This window comes from Chenopodium album, chromosome 2 (assembly GCF_948465745.1).
Source record: "Chenopodium album chromosome 2, dcCheAlbu1.1, whole genome shotgun sequence".
Classification (NCBI taxonomy): Eukaryota; Viridiplantae; Streptophyta; class Magnoliopsida; order Caryophyllales; family Amaranthaceae; genus Chenopodium; species Chenopodium album.
The window spans coordinates 13,839,757-13,860,950 of record NC_137835.1 but is presented as its reverse complement, the minus strand read 5'-3'; the positions used below and the strand labels follow the sequence as shown (position 1 = coordinate 13,860,950).

Here is a 21,194-nt window from a genome sequence, read left to right as displayed (position 1 = left end):
AAGGTTGACTTTATTTTGAGTTAATTTAAAGGTTAACTTATTTTGAACTAACCACGCAAAGGTTGACTTATTCTTGACAAATTTTGCTTGAAATTATTTTATGTCTTTTCATGAACAACTAGTGTGTGCCAATGTTTTACATGTTTTTAAAAAAATATATTTCTCAACGTTTTGTGATTCCTAATTTGGATTTTCGTGTGTCCATTTCCACTTTCAAGTACACCCCAAGAACACAAACAACAAATTTGTTGAGCAATATAGATTGATTTTAACATTGCTTGAATTTAAATCTTTGTCTTTGTACAAGATTTAATCTCATGACCTCCAATTTATACTAAAAGATTTAACCACTAAACCATTCAAACATTGATGCCATTTTCTTAATTTGAAATATTACTAACAATATATTAACACTCGGGTCTCAAAACTAATTACTTCGGATAACTTATAATTTGATAAATTTAATCGGAGGTTATTTAGACAAACAGCTCCAAAGAACTGTCACATAATTATGTCAATTCCAGGATAAACAATAAACACGAGAAACTGTAGAGTTATTACAGCAATTGACTAAATACTAACACTTTTTGCCCTACGCTCTAAAATTTGAGAGAAAGCTCAAAAAGGTCTCTTCAAGCTCCATTACTCTGAAAGGTCATGTAGAACACTGTCAACTCCCTGACTCCTGAGTTAGCGAAGAAGAATCAAAAGGCAAAAGCAAGTTACAACATAAACCAGGAGATTGCCGTATTAATCTATTTATGAAGTTTCATTAAATAGAATATACACTGATGTACATAACTTATTTGGCAATAAATCCACTTTGAACTTTGTTGGAAGGTTTTCATATAAGGCCACAGAGGCGAGGCCTAGAGCAGAATTGCCTTCCATTAGCTTTGACCAATGCCATGACGCCAGCAGTCACACCAGCCCAGAGAACAGAGGACATAAACTGCTGAGCATTCCGGCCAACTACCAGAAAAATATATATTTATATATATATTAAAAAAAATTATATAATAAAAAATCAGAGCTTTAATTGAGGCAAACAGGCTGAACAAAGCTCATTTGATTTCAACTGAGTGCATGCATAACTTTATGGAAGAAACAAGAGTGCATTGTCATACCTTGGTTTAGCGAAAATGACGTCATTGTCAAGCCCCCAATCAACAACGCTGAAGCCACTGGAAGATACTGTAGCAACATATAATGCCATGAGTTATTAAAAAGACCTCTGCTGTACATAATGCATCATATATATAACTTAAGCAAATGTCAGAAAACTTGAGAAGCTCTAGATGATAAGAATTGGTAGATAAGGTTAGACAAAGGGGGAGGCAAGCATAGATTTTGTAGAAACAAATGAATTCAAATGGCTCTTATCACTATAATAGTATAATACACGTGCAAGAGTGATGAATTTCTTAGAGAAAGTTTGGTTTCCAGCATAGCATCTGATACCGCAGTCATAAATTACTTAAATCATGATACATTGTTAAGATTACTTGAAAGAAGTCATATATATTCTTAAAAGCAAACTTTTAAACAGTATTTAACTCACTGAAAGTGATTCGAAAGCATTAAGTTGAAAGGGTGATGGATTATTCCGGTCAACTGAGTAGCGGCCACTGATAAGATCGATTGCATCCTGGAGAAAACACAAAACCAAACTAAGATAAATATCCTCCCTTCCATATACAAGAAAATTAAAATCATGTAAAACGTCATGGTTGCTTGCCTGTCTAACACCATCTTGAAAATTATTCAAATAATATCTTGAAAGTGCACTCATACCATCTGTAATAAGTCCTCCAAAAGTCTGCTTCCCGTATCTGCAGAACCATGCATCTTAGTTATTACAAGGTAAGCATCTACAGATAACAGATCAATTTCATACAGATTCAGAAGATGATTTCAAAATTTCTATACCTTACAAGGTCTCTCTTGAGAGCATGGGTACCAGTATATTCTAAGCTTAACTCATCCCCTTGCTCAACCCACACTATCAGTATCACCAGCATAAGAAATACATATTGAAAAAGGTTGACACTCAATACAAATCCATAATTAAGTAAACTAAATATCATACATAAATAACTCACAGATTTTAAACTTGTCATATTCTTCATGACAGATTGAAATGGTATCTTCAAGAGTAAATATGCCAACCCTCTGCAACTGTAAATCCAATGATTTCCGAGCTAGGTAACTCTACATATAGAAATAATATGAGGTATACATGTCAGAAAGAATCCGATTAAGTTACGAGTGACAATTAACACACATTTACAGCAGATACATAAATACAAGTAATCCAAACCTGGGTAACATTTGTTCGATCGAGGCAATCAATGCAGTTAGATCTGATAACTCCCTTCTGTTCTTCCAGCACATGCCCTTCAGAGTCTACGAGGAAGTATCTGGTGAGGTGGAAAAAAATGATTAAAACAACAATGCAAAAAGTCTAAATTACCCTCTTTTTTCTTTTTTTTTTTTTTTTTTTTTTGGGGGGGGGGGGGGGGGATGGTCCAAAAAGATTACACAAGTCATATGAAACTTAAATTACCCTTGCTTTCCAATGTCGTCAGAAATTTCATCATACAGCAAGTGCAGGTTATCAAAATTTGATTTGCCACAAATGCTGTGGAAGCGAAAGGGAATGTATCTGTAAATCCAGCCATGTACAATAATTAGTTACAGACATGGTCTCAAGACAGAATATGTCAAGAAAATTTCATAACATTTTAAAAACTGATAACCAGACAAAGGTGCTTCTTTCATCTCTGTTTCCCTTAGGGCAAGAGGGAGGATTACATGCGTTCACTAGCAATTTTACAAAATCACCTAAATCTCAAGAACTAACAGAAACTACCCAGACTTGGAAATTGAACTTTGCAGATGATAATGTACAGAACTTAAACTAAAACTTGCATTAATTACATTGGACTCGTGGGTAAAATTCCACTTGTGGTAATATGACAAAGCTAAAGCCATCACAAGACTCTGAAGTGGTAAGTAACTAACTTTATGCTCAATTATACTCAATTTTCCGTACCATTCAATTGTACACTACAAAAATCAAGGCCAACTCATCAATTAAACATTAAGACAGTAAAGTTGAAATCAATAAAACCTATATGCAGCTTCAAAATTCACCTCACACTAGGTAGCTTTTCCATCTCAGCAGCATATGCATTGCTGAGTTTTCCTTCATCACCATACTGAAAATGCAAGAAAAAGTCAAATGATATTTGATGATATAATATAAGTACAGTGAAAAAGAAAGCTTAATGTTTGAACCCTAACAAGGTCTAGCTACCACAATTACAACTTTTTGAATTTTGAACAATATTTATAGCCACAAGTCACACAACTCTTTATTTTCATTCAGTGCATTTAAGTAAGAAATTATATGGGGAAAAATAACAATAGATAGGTTTCTTCAACCATCATTCTATAAACTTCTTGTTGACTTGAATATCTCATACAGTAAAAAGGTATTACAGCAACAAAGACAAATTCTGAACTTAAATACTGGAAGCCTTTATTCCTAACAAGTGATTTAAAGGAGCAGGACCAATGCATCATCCACACTTCAAGCCTAATGAGCAATTACCATAAGGAGTGTATATGTTATAAAACCAATGTTTGGGGCCTTTGGGCATCCACCTCAATGTATTAAAAAAAAAAATCAACACTAAGGTAAAAGGGGTGCTGTGACTAGGCGTGCCTCATTGAAGCGAGACACACTTGATAAATATCCAAAATAAAATATAAAAAAAATGCTGAAAAACCTTAAGCTATGTGCCTTAGGTGAGCCTTGGGCACACCTTGTGTGCTTTAGGTGTGTCTCTTTAGATCCAACTTAATTAACTTAATCCCATGCACTTAGCGCCTAGGTGCACCTTAAGCTCGCCTTCCCATACATAGCTCCAACTATCATTTTATTCCAATGGTGACAAAACCTCATGCAAGTATGCAACCTTATACTGTACAATATAATAAATGCCTATTGCTCACCAATGATATGCAAAATCAAAATAAAAAAGTTATAAGTCTTGTAACATTAATAAAGCATCAATAATAGTGTATTTAATAGCACCAATATTTAAAATATGGAGTTAATCTTACTTCATCAGTTAGGTCAAGCGCCAATATCTCCCCATATCTTTGTGATAGATCATGGAAATGACGCTCCACTACGTGTGACTGGAAAAGAAAATTGAAGTTATGGAAAATATGGCAACTCCATCAAGCATAACATAAAAGCTGAAAGCTTAAATATATACCGTATCTTGATGGTTGATGATGTTCAATCGAGGTTTATAGCTCAAATCAACAATTTGTTCCCATAGAAGTGGAATCGAACCCCGAACCTGAAATTCAACATAAGTACAAGTCTAGCCGAAAAAATTTTAAGGAGTATCATTCTTTCCTAGAGAATATTCTAGCCAATAACAGATGATAAAGATATGATGCCTCAGTTTTGCAGCTTCTTTGGGTATGCTCATGATGGATGTGAATATCAGAGACTGCTAAATACCAACAATTCAACAGCCCATAAGAGATCACCCACATGTGAGGCACATTAAGTTATATCAACAGAGTATTTGCAATTTTAGCATTCATGGTCTTGATATAAAAATAATATTACATCCGGCCTTGCCCCATTTTCCTTTGTGGACTGTTTTCTCTCTATTTCTTCTCTTGAGTAAGGTCTCACACTCGCCTACCTTTTTACTATACTTTTGCGTCCTCTTGAGCAAGTAAAAAGGGACAAATTATGTCTTTGTCATATTTGAGTTTATTTGTAGGATTGTACGATTTTGTGATATCAACCTAAGTACCCTTACCTAGCCAAGGTAATCCTAGTAACATTGCTCTACACAATACTCATCGCGTCATCAACATGAATCACAAAAATGGATGCCGCTATGCCAGAAATAAACAGCAAAATTGTGTTGAAGAGCAGAAAATGAGGTTGATATCGTGAAATTACATAAGAGAGACTCCCACACAGGTTGTTGAGTATGCTAAATATTTACACGAGCAGTGAAAGCCTAGATTTGTAAATCCTGTAAACCAAATAGCTCTTACAGCTACCTAATGTAATTTACAGACGTGAGTAATTATACTTGTCTCTGTGTAGCACCCAATGAGAATAAAATATACTATTTGTACCTTCAAGGATCTTATTTTGCGTGTCACAAGTCTTAGTGGTTTAAATATTTTAGGATAGGTTTGTTGGAAGATACTAGCAGAAGTCAGTGGGCTATAGTTGTAAATAGGAGAGTGTAATGGAACGGGTCAACGAGGTCAATGGTTCCAAGGAACCAAGTCAGCCACCCCTTTTGGTGTATAGCAGGCGCGCAAAACAGAGACAGCAAGGGTCAATTGTGAGAAGCAACAATGAGCAACAGGACAAGGTTAATTAAAGAGAAGTGAGGGAAAGTTAGAAGCTGCCTTTAATCATAGATGTTGTGGGTTTCCATTTTAGTTAATCATTGTCACATGTATTATTTAAGTCTTGAGTATAAGTAGTGTAGTTTAGCTGTTGGTGAGATTATCCAGAAATTAGAGAAAACACATGATAGACTTGTAGCCTAAAGCTACTGTGAGATTCATAACCTCAAGTTATGCTTATCCCTTTTGTAATTCAACCATCAGTAAATTAAATACTCAAGCTTTCAGCCTTAATTCTCTTATTTATAATTAAATTACAATTCCAGTAAATTGATCCATTACAGAGAGGATTAAATTTAACGATGAGCATTTTTTTTTTTTTAATTGTTGACTTTATTAAGTGAATTGGTTTCTTACATGCTTCATCATACTCCTCCGTTTTTTTATTGCACCATTTTCTTTTTTAGGAAGTTGCATATTAATTGCATCATTTCCTTACTTAGTAACTTTTTTTCACTTTTTGGTTGTGTTCACTCACAAAATCCCTTATTTACCCTGTTCACATGTGGTATCTACCCCTTTTACCTAACTTTTACTATCTTTCTTTTGTTTGTAGTCACATGGGCATTTTTGTGATTTAATTTCTTCCTTAAGTGTCCACCCCAAATGGTACAATAATAATAAAAATAAATAAATAAATAAATAAACCGGAAGTACATATTAGTTATGGCATGTTGGTTATTTTGCTACAAAAAACTTATGATTATTATTAGAGATTTAGAGTTCAAATTAGGTTTATCAATGGAGTCTAAATATTCCTACAATATTTTGATTACACCATCCAAGATTTTTCTAGATTAATATTTTTAATTGAAAAAATATTAATCTAGAAAAATCTTGTATAGTGTAATCAAAATATCGTAGAAATAGGAAATAATTATTTAAGAAAATCTAATGTATTCTAGAAATTACCTAAGGCCATGTTAAGATAGTTGTAAAATAAGATAATTGAGTACTTGGTAAAGTAGTTGTTCGTTTAATAATTATTTTCTTTTTCTAAAATTATACAATAAATATCAACGGTACTTTAATTTCCAAAAGCTGTTAATTTTAGTTGTTGATAAAAGCTACCTCCACCAATAAACACTACCCCCACCGCTTAATTGTCAAATTTTTTTTTTTATTTATTAAGGCATGTTTGGCACTAGTTTTTGAGTAGTTTTTAGTGATTTGACTAAGTCAACACTCAAACCACTACTTAATTTTTTGTAAATAAAATGGTTGGCAATGTAATGGTTGGGATAGATTTTAGTAGTGGAGTATCAAAAGGTAATAAAAATTATTAGCTTTTGAAAATTAATAGTAGCTTATAGTAATTTAATATTTTAATCTATGCTTTTATGGGAAAAAAATATATCAAATTTTACATACAACGGCTAATCAACAGCTACTTACCAAGCACTTATACTTTAGTTATCCATCTTCACTGCACTACCACAGCTAAGAGCTACCTCCATCTATATTTTGCCGAACATACTCTAAGTGATGGTTTGATTTGGTCAAACCACTAACGCTATTGCCGAACACGCCATAAGACAATTCTTGGAGAAAATATCTTAGAAAAATCTAAGGAAAAATTAATAAAAATAATCCAAACTATTATTTACCTTCTCATTTTAATCTCAACTAAGTTTTAAATCAGAATAATCCCAACTATTAGGAGTTCTTCTCAAATTAGTCTCTCTTACCTACAACTTGTAATACCGGTTAAGTTTTTGTTTTTGTTTTTTTTTTTTTTTTTTTTTTTTTTTTGATACAATTAACTTTTTATTTATTTAATTTAATTATTGTCACCATCATCACCTAAACCTCAGCCATAACCACCACCCCCTATCTCTCTCTTCCCTCAAACCACAATGGACCAACCACCTCCTCACAGCCACACCACACCACACCACCTCATCAGTCCACCTCCTTTCCCCTCCCAATTGCGGCGCCTCTACCACTCGCCCACCTCTACCCCCTGACCCACCTACATCCCAATTCGCTCCCCCGCCATCAACCGCATCTCCTCCTCCTTCGACACCTTTCACTTCATGTCCTCCTCCGATCCCATCCCCCTCCCCATTCCTCTCTCCTTTTCTCGTTCTGCAGACATTGGTGAGGTTTTCGCAGGGGAAATTGTGGTTGATGGTGATTGTTGTTGGTGTTGATTGATGGTGACTTACGGCTAGGATGGCAGAAAGGGGGTTTCGGTGGATGGGCTTGGTTGGAAAGATACTAACTTTTGGTTGCCGGGGATGGATGTAAAGGTGGTGTTAGTGGATGGACTTTGTTGGGTAGGTGTGAGAGGGTGGTGGGGAGTTCGCATTTAAAAGTAGATGGTGGTGGTGACGGTGGCCGGTGGGAGTTTGCGTTTAAGAATAGACTTTTTAGTTTTTTTTTTTTTCTTATATTTTTGTGAAATTTTAGGTCATAATGTTAATTAACCAATAATATGTTGACATGTTGCTCATATTACCTGATGAATAGGTTAATAAAAGTCTCATACTAATTTGAGAAGGGACCCCCATACTTGGGATTATTTTGATTTAAAACATAGTTGGGATTAAAATGAGAAGGAAGTTAATAGTTTGGATTATTTTTATTAATTTTTCCAAAATCTAAACTCCAATTACCAAACCTAATCTACCAACATTGTTCTAGAGCAATAATCCTAAATTAGTCGTAAAAACTACCCAACATAAATATGCATTAAATGTTATATGATGAAGAATGTAAGAAACCAATCACCTAATAAAAAGTCTACCATTTAAAAAAAAACACATTTCTTCTTTATTCAATTGATCATCAAATTTCATTCCTCTCCTAATTAACAATAGCCCACTAACTTAAGCAACTCCAACAAGATTTGGAAGGATGTAAGGCTTTGTTGTTGTTGTTGCTGTTTGGAAGGATGTAAGGCTTAAGAGAAGACATCAAATCAATCCGTCAAAGCCTTAATCCCATAAGTGGGGTGACTGGGGTCGGCTACATGAACCAAAAGTGATTATTCCTTATAGTCGTCCACAACAATCTTCCTCCTCCAACCCTTATGATCCAATACGTCCATAAGAGAGGATATGAGTGAAACAAAATAGTTAAAGGCGAGAAAGAGATTATCAATTAAGGAAGAGGTGAATGGGGTATACATAGCATTTAAGAAGGAAATAATACTAGGGAAATAATATTATGGTTTAGATGCTACATTGGTCCTTCTCTCGTTTAAGGGTCAGACTTATGTTGTATTCCATAAACCTATGTGCATACATTATACCATATTTATTAAACTAATGTCATGGCTAATAAAATTACAATGGAAAGCTACAAGATTTTTATAAGCAATGATGTTAGCCCAAAAGAAAGCATAATTGAAATTATGATCATAATAGTAAAGTTGGTTAGATTAGGGCCCAACTTTAAAAAAATGGATCATATCTCCTTCATATTAATTCAAATGTACACTTATAAGATATCGATAAAAAAGGAAAGGGCATTCATCTATGCAAGGTCTGTTCATTTGTTTGATAAAGGTTTATGGCTTGCTTTTTTCAAAACTTAACTAACCTATGAATGACATCCTCTAAAAGGGAATGATAGGATCGTGCTTGTTCCATACACCATTTAATTACAACTATTTAAAAATCTAAATTGTTTCATAGGAGATGGTGTAGACAACAAAAGATTAACTTCCGTAAAGTATGATTTACTTCAAAAGGTAAACTGCATATATTTTAATTATTAAGAGATTAACTAAGTGAGCCTTAGGCATAACATATAAAAAAATCGTTTTAGCCAATATTGATGCAACTAACGTCATTCAAAGGCCAAAGTGATAACTTTAGTAGACACATATATCTATCTCTCCCCATACCCCTAAATAGCGGCCTATGGCAGTAATAACTTACCAGATGTCCCAAGGAAAAATCAAGCTCAAAACGACCATAAACCTTTAGATTAGCCAACGAACCATGTACGGATGAATATCCCTTCAAGCAATCATTTCACTAATGTCTTATAAAAGCCCAATTACAATTTAAAAAGAAGGGTGTATGTTTCAATTATTAAAGTCAGACCCAAATCAGATCAACTTTGTTACTTTGCTCATAACTTTAGCCTTTGTAATCTTATTCGTAGGATTGAAACCTAAGTCATAACTTTCTGTTATTAACGTCGGACCCAAATTAATGATTAATCATATTTGCATTGAGTAGAACAAAGAAGGGAGAAAAATAACTATTAGTCTTTGCTGCATAAAAAGAAAGGTATGGATCCTAATGAATGCATAATTGTATACTTCCATCGCTCAACTAAAACAGAAGTCAAATTCCAACACTCAAGAGGGATTATACTATAATTTGTACTTCAAAACAATATAAGTACTCCCTCCGTTCTTATATATTCTATTAAGTTACACAATTTAAGATAATACTTCCTCCGTTTTTTTTATTGCACCATTTGTGATTCCATATTTTCCAATGCATTAATTTGACGATTAATATCTTTAATTACTTTTGTAAAAAATATAATAAGTTGATATTTGAAAAGTTGATATCGAGACAAATCTAACTAGATTACTAACGGATAAATCACAAACTATGGTCAAAGACTATTGTGTGAATAGTTTAAAAGTCCACATGATGTAATTAAAAAGGGGGGGGGGGGGGGGGGGGGATATTAAAAATGTGAATAGGTATAAGATGAAATAAGAGAGAAAATGTAAAAGGTGTGTTTGTGGGATTGAAGGGGTAAGATAAAGTAAGTAGAACAAAAAAGAAAGGAGTAATTTGCAAGCTAAAGCTCTAAAGCTAAAAACGAACAAGATTCCCAAAGCAATTACTAAATATATTAGGCACAATTACCTGCAAAAAAGAGGACTTGAAATTCTTTGATTCCAGCAACTGCTCGGTTTCAATAAAGTTAGCAGCATCTCCCTGCAGGTTAGCTCCCCTTCTCCACATTCTGGTTCCTTCAGTAAAGTTACATAATAAATTTAAGCAATTATGTAGCAATATTAACTTACTTCAGAATTCACAATACCTAGCCGTCTTGTGCATCTTCTTGATATCAACGTAATGGTAACAGGTGCATTTTTTAATGTAACCTCTGCAGTCTGAAAGCTTAACTTTATGTTAAGAAAAGTGATGACAGATTATTGTCAGAAGCTAGGTTGGTATACCATTTATGCACAAAAGATACAAAAGAATATGCAATCTTGCAAAATGCAAGGTGAGAAGAATAATATCTACTTTGGTAATCATAAAAAACATCAAAGGATATTTCCTTGCACCAGTGGCATAATGAACTCATCAAGCTGCAACCCAAAAAGAAAAGGTAAAAAATAAAAATCAGCTACAGGTAAAATTTTCTCCCATGAACATAGGATCAAAGATCAAGTAATTTCAAAAAAGGATCATAAACTATCACCTTACACTCAATAAGCTCATCCAAAAGAGCTCTGTTCCAAACAAATCGCGGGTCAGCCTAATGCAAGCAAGAAATCAGAGATATGAGACTTATGGCTTCTTAAACAGCGTCACGAACACATAATACCAAACAAACAAATTTACCAATATCCAAAATTACAAAGAGAAGTATATTGATTGTGTGGCTCAAAATCATAAAATTGAAATATCAATTATCTGTGTCAATAAGAGCACTAGCGTGATCCTACCATCCGTGTACAAAAATTAATTTTAAAAAAATAGATAGATGCAATCATGCAACTGTCACCAGCCCCTAAAACCCACTAAGAGAATAGTGTGTTTTCTTTTCTCTGTTTTATGCAGTCCTGGCACTTTATTCTGAACTAACATCTTGTATCAAATTATTAGGTAAAAAGGCAAAGTCATTGTTTAATTGCTACTTTAAATCTTCAACTAAATATGCATCACTTTTTGCCAACCTGTCTACAAAGAACCACAGAAAGGAATGTGGAAATAGTCTTCAAATTATAAAAGTTACTAATGGAAAAACTTCATTTAACCAATTAACCCTCTTAAGGCTATTTAGCAGAGAAATATGCTGACATAAAGAAAAAGAAAATTTTCATATACTACTCCTAGCATGGTCTTGGATAGTTGGATGTTCTACATTGATGGCCCTAAACTCTCAGCCGAACTATGACACAAGATCAATATATAAACTTTTAAGAGACAAAGCAAATTAGAAAGTCTAATTATAGAAGCCATTTGCAAGAAGCATAATGTAGAAAATCATCATAATTTCTTCAAAACACAGTTGTTAAAGCAACATAGTAATACAAGTAACCTGCTTCCAAATTGGACTGCTCATCCACCCTTCTGACAGCTGTAGCCTTCTCTGCAAGCTGTTAGTCAGCCTAATGTGAGAATCGTAGAAGTCTACTCATTGATATCCAAAAAAATAAAAAAATAAAAAATCCTGTTCTATTATAGTAATTGAAAATTATGGAGGTATAAAAGAATGGCATACTTCACAGTTATATCTGTTTCATAGGAATAATATAATCCAGGAGTAGATTCCACAACTCTCAACAAATTCCTGAAGTATGCTTCATCTTTTTTCTGCGCACACAAAATTATTTGAATATTCTTATTAATCAAATGAACACAATCCATGCAAAGAAGCATATATCGAGGGGATAGAGAAAGCAAGACCTTACTTCCTGAACACCTAATTTCTCTAAGGCTTGATTACAGGGCAAATATTTCATAGATTCTACTCGCAAAATAGGGAAACCATGATACTTCCCCACTTCCTTGGAGGATGTTATTACTAGTATGTACATTCCTGCCAAAAATATGAACAAGAAATTTACATATAATGAATAGAATATAACAAAAGTATTCTAAAAGTCGCTAAATATAAATTAATTACATATAGAGCCAAATGTGCATAAATATTTATATCATTTGCTCTCAAATAGTGCCTTGCTTTGATAACTCTCACTTATGATGACCATTAAAACCACAAATATTACATTTATAAAATTATAGTTCACACACAAGCTTTACTGCTTTAGCAATCCTTGTTATTAAGACATCAATGCAAAGATAACAAACACAAGTTTCCATTTCTCACAGGTTTCCATTTCTCACATTGTCAAGCGCTAATTTAATAAAACAGCATGACTATTATGGGAAACACAGATACCTGAAACCAGTTGAATAGTCCCAACTACACCACATATTTTAGTGGTTTTGCCCGGACTTCCCAAAACATCATTACCTGCAACAACAGAACCCATAATCAATTTCCCTTCACCATCACATATTATTAGATGTCATATCTAAGAAAATTGCTCGAAATACCAAAACTATACTTAATTATTCATACAACTGACAAGGGCAAGCATCTATTATGACATACTTCGTAATAAATGAAATCCTCAAAGAAAAGTAATAGTAATCTGGAAAAGCTCATAATTAAACTTGATATTAAACTTGGTAAAGAAAGTGATGCAAGCATAGAAATGAAACCTATAATAGTATGACGAAGGGAGTGTAATACTAAAACTTGTTGAGCACAAAAGAAGCTCCAACATTTATAAAAAATAAAATAAATAAATAAATAAATAAATAAAAAGTAGTAACATGACTAACATCGTATAAGGGTTCTCAAACAGAAGTACTAGCAATAAGAAAATTCAATTTTTATGTTTCAGAATACTAGAATAGTTTGTACACTCCTCATTTTCATCCATTCATAAACAGTGTAAAAAGTTTTTCTTAGTTCAACCATTGATTCATCATGTCTTATTTTTCATGGGTCTAGTATCTCTTTTTCCCAATTACTTTTTCAATTAAATAACTCCCTCTTTTTTCCTTCTTTTTTTAAAGTACCACAATTTGACTAGGAACATATGTCGAATGCGGAACTTTGATCAACAATATCTTTAATTATCAATAGGTGGAGCACATATTAAAAATAAATAAATAAAAGTGATGTAAATAAACTATACATTGAAACAATCCTAACAAATACCCGATTACCCGCTATCAATCAATCAAAAAGCCTTAATCCCATAAGTGGGGTCGGCTACATGAACCTAATTTGATTATTCCGTGTAATCATCGACAAAGATCCTTCTCCTCCATCCCTTACGATCCAATGCCTCCTCCTCATGCAAATCCATATACTCCATATCCTCAATAACTACTTCCAACCAAGTCATTTTCGGTCTCCCTCTCCCTCGTTTAACCACTCCACGATCCCACTCCTCCACTCTTCGTATCGGTGCACCTTCTAGTCTCCATCTTACATGCCCAAATCAACGCAGATGATTCTCCCTTAGTTTGTTGCCAAACCTACCTTTTTGTGAATAACCTCATTTCTAATTCCATCTCATATTATGTTCCCGCACATCTACCTTAACATTCTCATTTACATAACCTCCATCTTTTTAATGTGTAGCCCAATATTCTGTACCATAGAGCAACATTGGTCTTATGCAGTCCTGAGAATTTTCCCTTTAACAATAAGGGAATACTTCGATCGCATAACACTCCCGTGGGCCGTGGCTGCTCTCCACTTAAGTCACCCCGACTTAATCCTGTGGGCCACATCTTGATCAATGTCACGATTTTTTTTTATGATCGACCCAAGGTATTTAAAACATTCGCTAACATTGTTCAAAGCAATATATGAATAAGGTCAAAATGTGCACTTACAAAAACGGAAAATGCTCCACTAACTCTCGTTACGTCTACTTTTCGATTAGGAAATTTTGCAAAAAACCACCTTTTAAATCTAATTTTTTGCATATAACCACCTTTTAAAAAACATGTTGCAAAAGACCACTAATTTTAAAATTTTTGTTGCAAATTACCACCATTTCAATGTAAAACAATTGATAAATTTGGCTTAAAAAGAGGTATTTTGCAACAAAATTTTTTAAATTGGTGGCCTTTTGCAATATTTTTTTTAAAAGGTAGTTATATGCAAAAAAAAAAAAAAAAAAAAAAAAAAAAAAAAAAAAAAAAAAACAATATTTAAAAGGTGGTTTTTTGCAAAATTTCCTTTCTATTAAATTAACAATTCATAATTTATATGAAAAATGTTGGAACTAATGTTAGAAGGAGAGTGTAATAAAATGGCAATTTACAAATATAACAACATGCTGCAGTGAGTAATTCAAACTAAGCAATACAAATACTTAAATCAATCAGAGATTAAATACAAAGTCAGAAAATCTTAATAATGTAAGATAATGATCTTAACTGGAAAGTGGTTGAATATCACCATCAAGTCGACTAGCAGAAAACCCTTGATTTGGAGAATTAACGGCTCTGATCACATACTTGTCTTTGAATTCCAGAAGCTCCATTTCATCAATTAGTCGGAAATTGGGAGTTGCAGAAGAAGTGGGAGATTCCTCTTCGACTCCAATTTCTTTCTCTTCCATTATTTTGCGTAATCTGGAAAATGGGGAGAAGTTTTCTGGGATTAATTTGAAGAAATTAGGTGATTGAGAACATGAATTTGATCTGAAAAAACCCTAGAAAGTACGATACTAATAATGGTGGTGGCAATAATGAGCTCAGGATTGATGAAATTATTGGATGTGAAAATTGATAGAGTTTTAAAAGAGAAGGGTCGACAGGATGAATGACAGTTGAATTTACTGTTTTAACTGTTCTCTTTTGTTTTTATCAAAATAAAGTCTGTCTGTTATTCTTTAAAAGAAATAACTAGAAGCGTTGTTGTTTACCAAAGCCTACCGTCCTACCGACATACGATACAACTATCGTTCCCATTTTAGACACAAGAGTACAAGACAGAGTCATAGAGCCCATAATCAATTTATTGATGAGGAACTAACCTTGTCACTTTAAGGTATCGAGTTCGAACCTCACCAACTACTTTTGCTGAGTAGTAGAAGTGTCGGTTAGTAGAGTCCTTCATCTTACCTTAAAAAAATATATATATCTAATTATCTTAATACATGTTGGATATAAGTATAGAAATAGCAATGACCCTCGTCCCTCCTTTTTCTTTTGATGACAAGTGAGGATAGAAGTTAGAGGTAGATTTGAGGAAGATGATAGGTAAACAATGGAAGAAGAGGGATAAGGTTTAGGCCTCTAAAGTATCCATTCCAATATTTGGATCATCCCAATTAATTCTCAACAGTGTCGCCGGTGAGGAGTTCTAAGCTCGCCGGAAAGGTAAATAGTGATAAAAAGTGCAATGAGAAGGTTTGTATGATGGTTATTATTGTTCTCTTCTCTTAACCCTAACCCCAATTCCAGTATAGTAAACAAACTTGGAAAAACATTGAGTTACAGAATGCTAGCTTCAGCATTATTCAACTAGCCAGTGCTAAAAAACAAAGCACGGGATTACAGCCTATACAGCATGGCAAGCTCACCCTCATTCTTAAAATTGTACAGCTACATACTCATTCAACAATTAATCAGCTGTCAAAAAAGGAAAAAAAAAAAAAAACACTCTAAATTGTTTAGCATATCAGTTTACATGAAAATTTTATGAATAATTTAGCATAACAGTGTTAAATTTATGAATAATTAATTGAGCAAATTGGCAAGTTCACCCTGTTCATACATGGAAGTCAAGATGTCACATCCTCCAACCAGTTCTCCGTTGACAAAAACCTGAGGGAATGTCGGCCAGTTGCTGTAGCTTTTAAGTTTTTCCCTTAATCCACTGTTATACTCCTCATCAAGCACATCCACACTCTCATAATCCACCCCTTGGCTTTCAAGGATCCCAACCACCCTTTGTGAGAACCCACATGCAGGAGCACTTCGAGATCCCTTGATAAAAGCGACTACTTTGTTTTCTTTAACCAGCCTATCAATGAGCTGTTCTAACGGAACTGTTAACTGCACATGACGTCCAGGCGTTAGACGGAGATCAGGCTTCTTCTGAGGTGGTGGTCGAAACCATGTGGTGTTTCCTGTTTCATTCCCCGGTGGAACCTTTCCTGTGGCAGCTATGTGTTCTTCCATCCATGATTTCCAAGCTTGTGTCAAGGATTCTTTGCTAGGTTCATCAACAATTCCAACCTACATAGTTAGGGTTTATAATTAGAAAGTTCAAGAAAAGTCTATCTCCATCCATTAAGAACAGAGAAACTATAAATGGCATGATTTTCCATTGCCAACATTAGTGCAATCGCACAATCATCTTCTTGCACAGGAACACGCACAAGCTCATGGCATTTACACACCCACGTGTGATACAGATCAGGCAGAAATATGTCTCCTTTAATTGGAGTTCTTACTCTGACTACTCACTACTTTTGTGCTGAAGTTAACCTGTAGTCCTATACGGAAATTTATTGCTCCTTTAAGATGGAGCTTTAGACTTTGCTTTCATTGGGAAAACAGAATTTAACAGTGTTTCAAATAAAGGATAAGCATGCCAGATCCTATGGATCAAGCGCAATAAGCACGGTAAACATGAATGCTCTTATTCCTACTTTATACAGAGAATATGAATCTAATTATGTTGACTAAAAATTGTCTGCCTTAGGCTCCAACACATGACAGATATGCAAGAGGAGAACCGAGTAAGCAAAAGAGCTGTTGAAGAATGAAGACTATAGAATAAAGATTTATGCAATGATACCAAGGGTGAAGAACAAAACCAAGAGGAAAAGACCAAAATTTCTTGTAGCTTGCAGTTTCATGTATAAGCTATCTCGTTATCTAATATAACTTAAGTCCAACTTCAAGCATGATGTGCCATCAGCACATCTGCACATATATGCAGACACATATTCAATGTAGAATTTAGAGTTTTTATTATTTAAAAGGCTAACTTATCCAATTAACAAAGCCATATATGGTATTTGTAATGCTGTAGAGCACTGATTCCAATTCTGCCATTTCACTTCTTCCCTTTGTTCATGTATCTTATAAATTATACATTTCTCCCTGTCCAAATTTTCTCTTCTAAGTTAAATGTTTCCTGCACACAAACTAACCCTTTGGGACAACCACCTTGCAAGAACTTCATTCTTCAATAATATGATTAGTATTATAAACGGTTTAGCTTCATGTTATACAATAACCATCATAGAAAATCATTGTTCCCACCCATTGTATCTTTTTTGTCACCAGAACATTCATCTTCCCTTCACCCATGCTCCTAATCTCAATAAAATCTCACTCAATTGCCATTTGAGAAAAACTAGATGCCTTCTCTATCAAAACTATCCTAATTTATGTAGGCAAAGGCTTTTCAACATGTACTAGTATAAATAAGTAAACCTGAGGTCTCAATTGACAGGTTTTATGTAGGCAAAGGTGTTAACGCAAAAGTATTTTCAAAAAGGTATTCAAACCTTTGCATATGACATTAGATCTAGTAGCTTTAAGCTCTGTTTGTTTGTATCGATTTTATCGAAAACATTTTCCAGCAATATGAGGAATATGATTGATGAGAGTGAGGGATAGCTCAAGTGGTTAGAGTTTCCTTGGGATCGATTCTCACCCGCCCTTGTGGCTCTCTAATAAGCACCAAAAAAAAAGGAATATGATTGATTTATTTTCAGTTGCTTGATTTGCAACAATGGAAATCTATCATACACCCGGTGAAAGCAATAGTCCTTTAGATAGGAAGAAATGCTGCATTTTCCTCTCTATTCTAACATCTCATTCCTATCCCCTTCCATCCTTCTCCATCTTTATGCACTATTGCACTCTTTTTCTTCTTCCTCCATAATATTTCTTCAAGCAAACTAAGGAAAACTGTTCTTATAATTATGTTTTCCAATTTTCAAAGAAAATTGTTACTCCCTCCGTCCCTAATTTACATTCCTCCTTTCTATTTTTGGTATTCCAAAATTACATTCCTCCTTTCTATTTTTGGTAAGTTTTTTTTAGTAAACCAACTCTCTTTTTCTGTTTTATATTTAATGCTTTCTCACTCATCCTTAACTAATCTCACTCATAATCCTTGTGCCAAATTACAATGAATATGATTGGTTAAAAATTTTCAATTAGGAGCATCTGATTGGTCCTTTTTTTTTTTGCAAAGGATTGATGACATGTCATGAGTAATAACTAATCTATCTTTGTACTTCCCATTGTATTATCTAATTATTGTTATTTGTCTTATTCTTTCATCCTTAATTCCCGTGTAAATTTCCAAAGAGGAATGTAAGTTAGGAACGGAGGGAGTATCAATTTAAACAAACGAAGCCTCAATCTCTCCACATTTTGTACTACGCCGCAATTATAGCAATGAATTACAATTTCTAAAGAGGAATTCTACATCAATCATATTGTAACCTAACATCCACAACAAATATACAGCAGAAATGTATTCATAAATTTTATTACACCTTCAAACAAATTAATCTCTTCAATTTTCTCAATTATTCAACCAATTAATCAATGCTAAGCTAGAATTGGAGAAATTTTCAACATATTTAACTCTAATTTTAGGAAATAAGAGCTGTTTCCAAACCAAAAATTCAGCAATCAGATTCAACAAAACTGCAATTTCCTCAAAAAAATTCTTCAAAATTCCAAAATTAAGCAATATTCGGCTCAGAAAAAGAAAGTTATGAATACCTTAACAGAGGAACAAAGCTCCGGCACCTTCTTGCGGTGTAAATCAACACTAGCACCAACATTCTTCGACAATCCGATGAACTGAACTTCGCCGTTGGAATCATACACAGCGTAAACGCCACACTCTGACGTCACACTTCCGTCATTTTCCGGCGACAGAGAGATAGAATTAGCCTCTGAGATTTTCTTGAGAGCAGAAACAATGGAGAGAGAACGAGACTTAACGTTTGTGATGGGAGTAATACTAGTGATGTTGCTGGGTTTTAGAGAGAGAAAGTGGTGGGTTGTGAAGGAGGGAGGGTTGGGAGGAGAGAGAGTTGGGTGAGGTTGACGAGAGGTTGAAGGTGGTAATCGAAGAGATGGAGTGATTTTTGATGTGATGATGTTTATCGCCGCCATTTTTGGGGACTGAAGGAGCTCGAGGAGTTGATGATAAACGGTTCGGGACAGTGCGGGTAGGAACTTGGATTACTAAATTACTTGTAGGATTTTGGACCTCTACTTTGGGTTAATTTAAGGGTAAATATAAGTTAATATCTGAGATTCACAAAATTTATTTATCACATAGCAATTTTGTAAATAAATCAATAACTTTTTTTATAAAAGTGGGTCCTTCAGTGATGATGAGTGGATAAAGTTGTTGATTTATTTAAAAAAAATGTCATGTGATAAACAAATTTTGTTTATCCCAGAGATTAAGTGGGGCTTCCTCTTAATTTAAGGGAAAAATTAGGAAAAATAATCTCAACGTTCATCAGTTTTGATATGATAATCCCAACTTTGGATTATTCTGAAACAATTCGAACTTTGGGGGTCTTTTTTTTGTTCAATCCCAAACCGGTCAATAAAAGTCAATGACCTATTATATCAGGTCACTTGACACGTGTCAAGTCTTGATTAGTCCAAAAAAAAATTTAAATAAAATTTCAGAAAACCACCCAGCTTCTCCTTCTCCTTCCCCTACCTATGCACCCTGACCACCACCACAGCCTAGCCCACAACCCCACCGATCCACCCTAATAACCTCCATCACCATAGCCCAGGCCACCGCGTCTCCCCCACTCCTTGTGTTGTCGTTTTCCCTTCTCCCTGAAACCCCACGCAACCACCGAAATCACCAACCCCAAAAACCAAGCAACCACCGTAACCAACCACGAAACCTCAAAACACTCCTCCGGTCCTCCCCTACCCCGAAACCCTAGCGTCTAGGGAATTCAATGGTGAGGGAGGGGTTTTTGGTAGTTTTCGGGAGTGGGCTGGTGGCTTTGAGGGATTTTCGAGAGTGGGGTTAGTGGTTTTTGAGGTTTTCAAGAGTGGGCTAGTTGTTTTGGGGATTTGATTGGTGGCGTGGGAGTTTCAGGGACGGGGATGGTGGTTTGGCTCGGAGCAGCGATTAGGGGTGGGGGAAGGTCAGAGGTCCAGCGAGAAGGTGGCTGGCATGGGCGGGTTGCCGGATTGGCTGAGTGGTTGGGGCTTTGGTTGGTGGGTTTTTTTTTTTTTTTGTATTTTTAGTCAATTAATTTGTGACATGTGTCACTTTAATAAAAAAAATATATTAACTCATTCAACCGATAACCGGTATTTCGAATTGAAGAAAAAGAAGGCCACCCAAAGTTCGGATTATTTCAGAATAATCCAAAGTTGGAATTATTGTACCAAAATTGATGAAATTTGGATTATTTTTTCTAATTTTTCCAAGTTTAAAAAGTACTTCCTCGATTTTTTTTTTAACACCCCGTTGGAATTTATCTATCTATCTATATACTGTACTAAAACATGGTACACTAGCTCCAAAGCTGAAACGTGTCCTTGTTTTAGTTTTTTTATTATTATTTTTTTTATTTATAACTTATATAATTGTCAAAGATCTTATTATTAATTGTTTCAAAAAAAAAAAAAAAACTTATTAAAGATACTCCAAGATAATATCCTTGACTTCTTGATATTGTTTCTCAATCAATATTATTCACGGATATTGTTTCTCAAATATATATATATATATATATATATATATATATATATATATATATATATATATATATATATATATATATATATATATAGGGGAGGGATCCGGTGAGAATAGGTCCATATGTGAGAATTCATACTTATATGAGAACTGATTTAAAATTTAGAACATGTGAGTAAAAATTTAGAACATGTGAATTAAAATTTAGAACATGCGAGTTAAAATTTAGAACATGTGACTCAAACTAAAATTTTGAA

General features: G+C 34.3%; 2 protein-coding genes across 3 annotated transcripts; both read right to left on the bottom strand.

Annotated features, from left to right (window-relative positions):
* Nucleotides 1–421: 421 nt before the first annotated feature.
* On the bottom strand, nucleotides 422–15,062 carry LOC145596561 (phosphoinositide phosphatase SAC8-like). Of its 2 annotated transcripts, none has more exons than XM_081652753.1 (20): nucleotides 14,644–15,062; nucleotides 12,577–12,651; nucleotides 12,086–12,213; nucleotides 11,896–11,987; nucleotides 11,713–11,770; nucleotides 10,870–10,926; nucleotides 10,725–10,756; nucleotides 10,483–10,565; nucleotides 10,305–10,411; nucleotides 4,290–4,376; nucleotides 4,132–4,209; nucleotides 3,157–3,221; nucleotides 2,567–2,665; nucleotides 2,321–2,420; nucleotides 2,103–2,211; nucleotides 1,930–2,002; nucleotides 1,739–1,832; nucleotides 1,562–1,648; nucleotides 1,128–1,194; nucleotides 422–685 (listed from the first exon to the last, which is right to left on the bottom strand). In XM_081652753.1, exons 1-20 carry the CDS (start codon nucleotides 14,825–14,827, stop codon nucleotides 633–635), a joined length of 1,728 nt encoding a protein of 575 aa, XP_081508879.1. In that variant the 5' UTR covers nucleotides 14,828–15,062; the 3' UTR covers nucleotides 422–632. The 2 variants fall into 2 exon arrangements, with proteins under 2 accessions (XP_081508879.1, XP_081508871.1); XM_081652745.1 differs by having other exon boundaries at nucleotides 422–972; nucleotides 14,644–15,058.
* Nucleotides 15,063–15,704: 642 nt separating this feature from the next.
* Nucleotides 15,705–19,442, bottom strand: LOC145596552 (bifunctional monothiol glutaredoxin-S16, chloroplastic-like). The gene is made up of 2 exons (XM_081652737.1): nucleotides 18,969–19,442; nucleotides 15,705–16,451 (listed from the first exon to the last, which is right to left on the bottom strand). Exons 1-2 carry the CDS (start codon nucleotides 19,365–19,367, stop codon nucleotides 15,951–15,953), a joined length of 900 nt encoding a protein of 299 aa, XP_081508863.1. The 5' UTR covers nucleotides 19,368–19,442; the 3' UTR covers nucleotides 15,705–15,950.
* Nucleotides 19,443–21,194: the final 1,752 nt, after the last annotated feature.